This window comes from Montipora foliosa, chromosome 7, assembly GCF_036669935.1.
Source record: "Montipora foliosa isolate CH-2021 chromosome 7, ASM3666993v2, whole genome shotgun sequence".
Taxonomy (NCBI): Eukaryota; Metazoa; Cnidaria; class Anthozoa; order Scleractinia; family Acroporidae; genus Montipora; species Montipora foliosa.
Genome location: NC_090875.1, coordinates 1,813,929 through 1,821,428, shown reverse-complemented (window position 1 = coordinate 1,821,428; position 7,500 = coordinate 1,813,929). Strand labels below are relative to the sequence as shown.

The following is a 7,500-nucleotide window of genomic DNA, read 5'->3' as shown; positions in this document are numbered from 1 at the left end:
CAATGCAGAAAAGTGCCAGTTTAGCATGGATAAGCTCACATTTTGTGGCATGGTATTGTCCGGGAACGGGGTCAGCTGCACAGCAGAAAAAGTCAAAGCCGTGAAAGTAGTGAGAGAACCTCAGACTGTATCAGAAACCTGAAGTTTTCTTGGGCTTGTAAACTACTGTGGCCACTTCATACCCGACCTGGCAACGGTCTCTGAGCCCTTACGTAGCCTGACAAAGTCAGGAACTCCCTTTGTGTTTGGAGGTGAACAGAAGAACGCCTTTCAGGAGCTAAAAGAGCGATTGCTCGTGCAGAGACTTTGGGGTACTTTCGACAAGGATGCCCCAACCCAAGTGATTGCCGATGCCAGCTCAGTTGGACTGGGAGCGGTACTGACCCAAAAGCAGAAAAATGGACTAAGGGTCATCTGCAATGCAAGCCGTAGTCTGACAGACCCCGAAAGGAGATATTTGCAGACAGAGAAAGAGGTGGTGGGGCTCGTATGGGCTTGCGAAAAGTTCCATCCCTATGTGTATAGTGTGCCATTTGATCTTGTCACAGATCACAAGCCGCTGGAAGTTATTTACGGCCCAAAGTCAAAACCCTGTGCACGCATTGAAAGATGGGTGTTAAGAGTGCAGCCCTAAAGATTCAAGGTCAAGTATGAGCCTGGGCCGAGCAACATTGCTGACCCCCTCTCAAGGCTTGTGGGAAATCTTGAAACCAGCAACAGTCACTCAGCTGAAGCCGAAGAATATGTCAGATTTGTAGCCATAAATGCGACTCCCTGCGCTATGAATACACGGGAAGTGGAAGAAGCTTCAGCAATCGACGAAGAACTCTGTGCAGTCAAGGAATGGTTAAACGGAAAACCGTGGGATCAGCTAGCTTACAAGAAATATCTCCCATGTAGTAGTGAGCTGCGCAGCATTGGGCAGTTGATAGTAAGAGGGACACGAATCGTTATCCCAAAGAAACTCAGACCCAGGGTGTTGTCCCTCACTCACGAATGTCATCTGGGCATTGTGCGTACCAAACAGAAGTTGCGCAGTAAAGTACGGTGCTCCGGGATAGAAAAGGATGCTGAAAAGCACTGCAAAACCTGCTATGGATGTCAGTTAGTCAGCCATCCCAGCCCACCAGAGCCTATCAGGAGCACAGCATTGCCGACTGGACCATGGAGAGATTTGGCAATTGATCTGCTCAGGCCACTCCCCACTGGTGAGTCCATTCTGGTCGTCGTGGACTACTATAGTCTCTACTACGAGATAGACATCATGAGATCAACAGTTGCCTCTAAAGTCATCTCGAGTCTAAAGAGATATTTGCAAGACATGGTCTACCTGAGAGCCTGACATCTGACAACGGCCCACAGTTCATAGCTACAGAGTTTTCGGAGTACATGGAGCAGCAGGGAATCAGACACCGCAGAGTAACAGCAAAATGGCCCCAGGCAAATGGAGAAGTTGAGCACCAAAATAGCTCACTCCTGAAAAGGCTGCAAATCACACATGCTGAAAAGAAGGACTGGAAGAAAGAGCTGAATGTTTATCTTGCAGTGCACAGAAGCCTACCTTACCCAACCACTGCTGTAAGCCCTGCCGAGTTGCTCTACGGACGGAAAATATGCACCAAGCTTCCTGAGCTGAGCGATGTACATGTCGAACAAGAAGTGGGTGACAGGGGCAATGAACAGAAGAGTAAGAGCAAAGCATACGCTGACATGCAGAGAAATGTGAGGTACTCAGAGGTACTTCCTGGAGATCAAGTACTAGTGCAACAAGAGAGGGAGAACAAGCTCACAACACCTTTTGAACCAAGCCCATACACTGTGGTAAAAAAGCATGCGAACAGCCTGATCATGCAACCTCCAGAAGGAGCCCAATACTCTTGAAATACATCTCATGTAAAGAAACTGCTAGAGAATGGTGATACACACAATGATACACCAAGTATGCTGGGAGTGGTGATGACTGGAGAGTCCCACAAGCAGGATAAACTTATCCCGCAGCAGAGTGTGGTGACATCAGAGTCAAAGGTTGTTAAGCCTGAAGTTCCACTTAGGAGGTCCCAGAGACAGAGAGGCCGCAAGCTATCTCAAAGACTATTGTACTTAAACTCTAGAGACACTGAAACCTCAGAGACATTGTTTACTTTGTTGCTAGTCCATGTTTATGCTTATTGGACCAATTGTTACAATTCCCCCTTAGTAGGGCATGGAATGCCTGACTGTGGTTGTTAAGGACCACGAGTCGTATATGCCGAATAAGGCTATCATTTCGAGTTCAATCTGTTGTAATCCTTAGTTATTTACCGACTAGATCAGGCACAACATAACCCTAAATGGCCATCATGTAGATTGCCCAAAAGATACTACATATGCATACATAAACTTTAGTAAACAGGCAAGTGACTCCAACTTGTAAAACTGCATAAACATTTACTATGTACAATGACTGCATCACATTACTCCATTTTTCTTATCACTCCTCCACATACTTTTACATTTAAATACTTCAGAAATGTTATTGAATGTTTGGATGGCAGGGCTGAAGTGAGCTGTGTATTATAAAGGTTGTTTGGCGATCAAAACTCGAGGCAGAGGTTCATAAACTGACTTGCCGCAGACAAACACAAGTTTGCTTGTGGTTTTTTTTTCCCAGCTATTGCAAAAAGGGTTCTATATGAAGCACTATAATGGGAATGGATAATTGATTAATGGCACCCCTGTGGAAAACCGATTGTATAATACAGTGTAAAGTTCTGCATTAGTAACAGACTGAACAATAATAATCCAGTGGTAATTTTCAAATCAACTTGATGTCTTACTTATGTAACTACACTGTACACAATAATACATGTACTATACGAAAGCCTTGTAATTACCTGGCCCCAGTCGTTCGAAGGGTGGATAGCGCTATCTACTGGATAACTCAATTGGTTTCGCTAGTGTTTATCCACTGGATAGTGATTTATCCAGTGGATAGCGTTATCCACCTTTTGAACAACCGAAGCCTGGTAATCAATAGATTAGGAGTACAGTGTAAATGAAGAACTGGTGGTCAACATCCTTTTAGCTTGGCGTTTGAAGCATAATGTAACAAAAGGCTTTACCGTAGACCAGTGCATTTGTACTCAAGTGACTTTTTACCTGTAAAATGCCATACTTTGTCTGTAAAATTTTATATGTAATGTGACACAAAGTAGCATTGTTGCTCCCCTGATGGGTGCCCCTAGTATGGTGTATTAGTGCTTTTGGCTGACAGTCCCATTCTCCACAACTTTCCTTTACAGCAGTGATAATTTATTTTATTATCCATTTGTAATTTGTAATAATAAGTTATTTATCTAATTATAATTTGATAGAGTGAATCTGTAAATAAAATACATATGCCTCATTAATAAGTGAAAGCCATTTAATTCAGTAGTTGCATGTTACCAGATAAAAAGTCTACAGGGTGTACAGTAAATGGCACTATTGGCATTAAAAGTGATTTCATCGAGTGGACTGGAGCATTATAGTTTGAATGAGATTGACTTTATATACATTTACATGTAGCTGTGTCAAGCACTAATTTTTATTTTGCAGATGGTAGATCAAGTAACAGTGAGGATGGTCAATCTGCAGAGTAAGAGTGTTATTCAGTTTTTTTGGTTTGTTTTTCTTGTCATGAAATTAAATACTTGTTCTAAGTATTAAATTACTTTTGACAAAGAGCATAATTCACTTAAAAGTGAATTATGCTCTTTGTCAAAAGATAAAATAATGTTAATAACATGTATAATAATACAGTAGTAATAATAACAATAAACCTTATTATTTTTTGTGTCAAGTCTTCTACAGTACTACCTGGGCACTAATTTGGATTACTGTACATTGAAATCAAGTCAAATGTTTTGTTTTGAGGCAAAGGGAAAACTGAAAACTTCACAGAGCAGAACACGGGACCAACAAACTAAAGACACTTATGACGTTGATCCTGGGATTCTAACCTTGGACACTTTGGTGGGAGGGGAAATTCCCCAGCAATGTGCTAGCCCTGCTCCCCTTAGTGTCCCACCCAGTTGTTTTTTTATGGGAGATGTATTTCAGCACCTCCTCACAAACTCCTGCTTATCCAAAAGCAACATTTCTTTCCCGCAGTTTAGCCAATCAAATTTTACAACCTGAATTCAGGAAGGTGGCGTCACAGGTAGAACAACTTTTGTGGAAAATTCAAGATTCTTGTTAGACCACAGAGCAGTTACAATAGACCTCTTCTGTATAAACATTAAATCAAAATTATCGGTCATCTTTAGACAATGACTCCAGAACATGATTGGTGACGACACCTCGCGAGTCAATCTGTAGGGAAGTATTGTTCCTTTTGGGCAAGCAGGCATTTGTGAGGTGGAGGTGAAATATTACTACCGTAAAAACAAGTGCATGGGATGCTATGCTCCTCTAAGAGCAAAAAAGAGAGCATAAAGATCAAAGAGCCAAAATATAGGTTGATGATGGAAGTTGTACTACCCACACTAGCTTGCATTCCAATTCCACTACTGCTAAATAATAACATGTTTAAGTTGTTGACAAAAATTGAAAAGCCACACTCTCTCGAGAAGTTTAGTTTTAAGTACTTATGTAGTTATGCAACAATGTACACATCCTAATTTTGTCACCTTATTTGTTTTAAGTCCTCAAGAGGGTGTTGGTGGTCCAAACTACAATCTCTCTGGTAAATTAACAGAATATTCAAATACGTACAAGGTTGGTATGAACATCTTACCTCTGTAACTGAATTTATGAAGCAAACTATACTAGTCACTGACAGATAATTGCTGCCTCACCTTGATGCCTGCCCTCACCTTGTTAAATGTTAAGGATTTTAAATCCTTGACGGCTTGCTGAGCTTCCTGAGAGTTGGTTGAGCATCCAAGAACAAATGATAACTAGCATGACATGTCTTTAATTTGAATTACAGTGCATTATTTATCCCAGAACACAGTGTTAATGAAAAACAATGTTAATGGAATGTTAACTTTAATAGAAAAGGATGAAACAATACTGCAGCATTGCTGCTTGAGCCATTGAATCCTGAAATGTCCCCTGCCCCAATAACATGTAAAATTTCTGGCATTAGAGTGGGTTAAAGGGGGTTTTTGAGTGGATTTGGAGGTTGTGGACCCATTGACTTCTGAGCCACCCCCCATTAATGAATAAAGTTGTCGGCAGAGTAATGCAGGTGTCAATGTAAACCCCCTCCCCAGGACACGGTGGGGATTTGTTACAGACCTAATTTCAAATCTTATCAAACATTCCTCTCACCCTGGGGAAGCTGTCCACCTACCATAGTCCTTGAATGCTCCCACCATGTGGGGCCTCCCTTGCCTGAGATGTACTGGATTAGGAGCCTGAAAAGCGAGCACAGTTCTGTATAATAGTAGATCGGTTAGATTTCGAATGCAAATTACTAGATTAAAATAAAAAAAGCACTCACCTCTCGACGATCCTTCAAGGGAAAGCACACAAGTTGGTGTTTGGGATGAACAACTACTGACATCGCAACAGCCGGCCCACAACAAATCCCCACCCAAACCCCTAACCTGGAGACAGTTAAATACAAATATTTCCCAATCCCCCATCCCCTTGGGGTGCAATTTTTTCCGCAAATAGCTAATTTCCAAGTTGCTGCATGCCTCAGTTTTAAAGCGAGTCCTGATGCACAACCATTCAAATGGAAATGAGTTGCGTATTCTTATGCAAGTCAAACTCATTTCCCTTTCAATAGTTGAGCACCAAGACTTACTTCGAAACAACAACAACAACAACAACATCTTAATTTCTTACATCAAATATATAAATATCACACCACCTGCAAATAGCAAGGCTAATCGCGGCAGGTGGTGTGTAGACAGCGTAAGATTTATTACGAATAGTTGAAGTGAAAAAAGTACCATATTTATAATAAAAAAGGTCAGTCACGAGAGAAATTGAGATAAGAAAATCGAGGCAGCTATTTAGACAAGCGGGGGCTAATATTTCGAAACTGAAACAAACAGCAACTCGGAAATGGCCTATTCCCTTCTTTTCCCGACTAATCCCCATCTTGTCCCGGGGTGGAGGTTTACATTGACTCCTGCATACATATAAATACCTCAACACACTTTTCCACTTTATTTATTCTCCAAAATCGTTGTTTGTAGAACCTCTTGATTGAAATTTCCCTTTTTTTTAACTTTGAAAAAAGGGAAAATTTGTCATACTTTGATCCATAAACAAGCTATGAAGGGGAATTGGTTCGATACCAGACTGCTTTACTAGCCGCACTTGGCATACTAAGGGAAAGTTAAAAACCACAAATTCAACGGCACTGCCGTACTAGCTGTAAACAGGATAGTTATGTACAAAACATTGAAAGGCACTTGAAACAAGAAGAAAAATATGGCAAACACGGCTAGTACGGCAATGTCGTTGTATTTTTGGTTTTTAACATTCCTGGCTAGTACAGCAGTATCGTATTTTTGGTTTCTAACACTCCCTTAGTACGCCAAGTATGTCTAGTACAACAGTATCGTTGTATTTTTTTATTTTCAACACTCCCTTAGTACGCCAAGTACAGTTAGTACATCAGTGCCGTAGTATTTTTCGTTTTCAACATTCCTCCAGTATTCCAAGTATGGCTAGTACGGCAGTATCATTGTATTTCTCGTTTTCAATATTCTCTCAGTAAGCCAAGTATGGCTAGTACGGCAGTGTCGTTCTATTCTGGTTTTTAACATTCCCTTAGTACGGCTAATACGACAGTGTGGTTGTATTTTTGATTTTCAACACTCCCTTAGTACCCCAAGTACAGCTAGTACCGCAGTGCCGTAGTCTTTTTCGTTTTTATCATTCCGTCAGTGCGCCAAGCACAGCAAGTACGACTGTGTTATTGAATTTTGGATTTTCAACATTCCCTTACTACGCCAAGTACAGCAAGTACAGCAGTGCCTTGATATTTTTGGTTTTCAACATTACCTTAGTACACCAAGTACGGCAAGAATGACAGGTTAAAGATGAACTACGGAAAGCGGAAACTAAGGGAAACAAAACCTAAATAAACAACTAAGTTCGTTAACCTAAAGAAACATCCAAGTAGTACGTTAATCAAATTAAAGATGAACTGAAGAAAACCTATTAAAGATGTCCTTAAGAAAATCGAAACTGAGGAAAACCGAGAAAAACATTTCAAGTACATTAGTCACACTAAGTGGAAAACAGGGAAAAGTGTATCCCTAAAATGGGCTGCATATGCCATAAACGAGCTATGAAGGGGAATTGGTTCGATACCAGGTTGACATCACAGACTGCTTTGCATCATGATAGTTCTTTGAAAACAGCAATGCAAATTACCTGTAATTTGTGATGTCAACCCAGTATCAAGCGCAGTTCCCCTTTATTACTTGGTTATTGATCAAACTATGACCACTTTTCCTGGCTATTAAAACCAACTGAATTGTGAAATTTCAATCAGAAGGTTCTAAAACAACA

At 40.8% G+C, this 7,500-nt stretch overlaps 1 protein-coding gene across 2 annotated transcripts in view; it reads left to right on the top strand.

Annotated features, from left to right (window-relative positions):
- LOC138010615 (smad nuclear-interacting protein 1-like) overlaps positions 1 to 7,500 on the top strand; it is a 27,382-nt gene that overhangs the window by 12,696 nt on the left and 7,186 nt on the right. For both annotated transcript variants that reach the window (XM_068857590.1, XM_068857589.1), the window contains exons 4-5: positions 3,577 to 3,616; positions 4,665 to 4,737. In XM_068857590.1, coding sequence (XP_068713691.1) covers positions 3,577 to 3,616; positions 4,665 to 4,737 — 113 coding nt within the window. The remainder of the gene's footprint in view (positions 1 to 3,576; positions 3,617 to 4,664; positions 4,738 to 7,500) is intronic.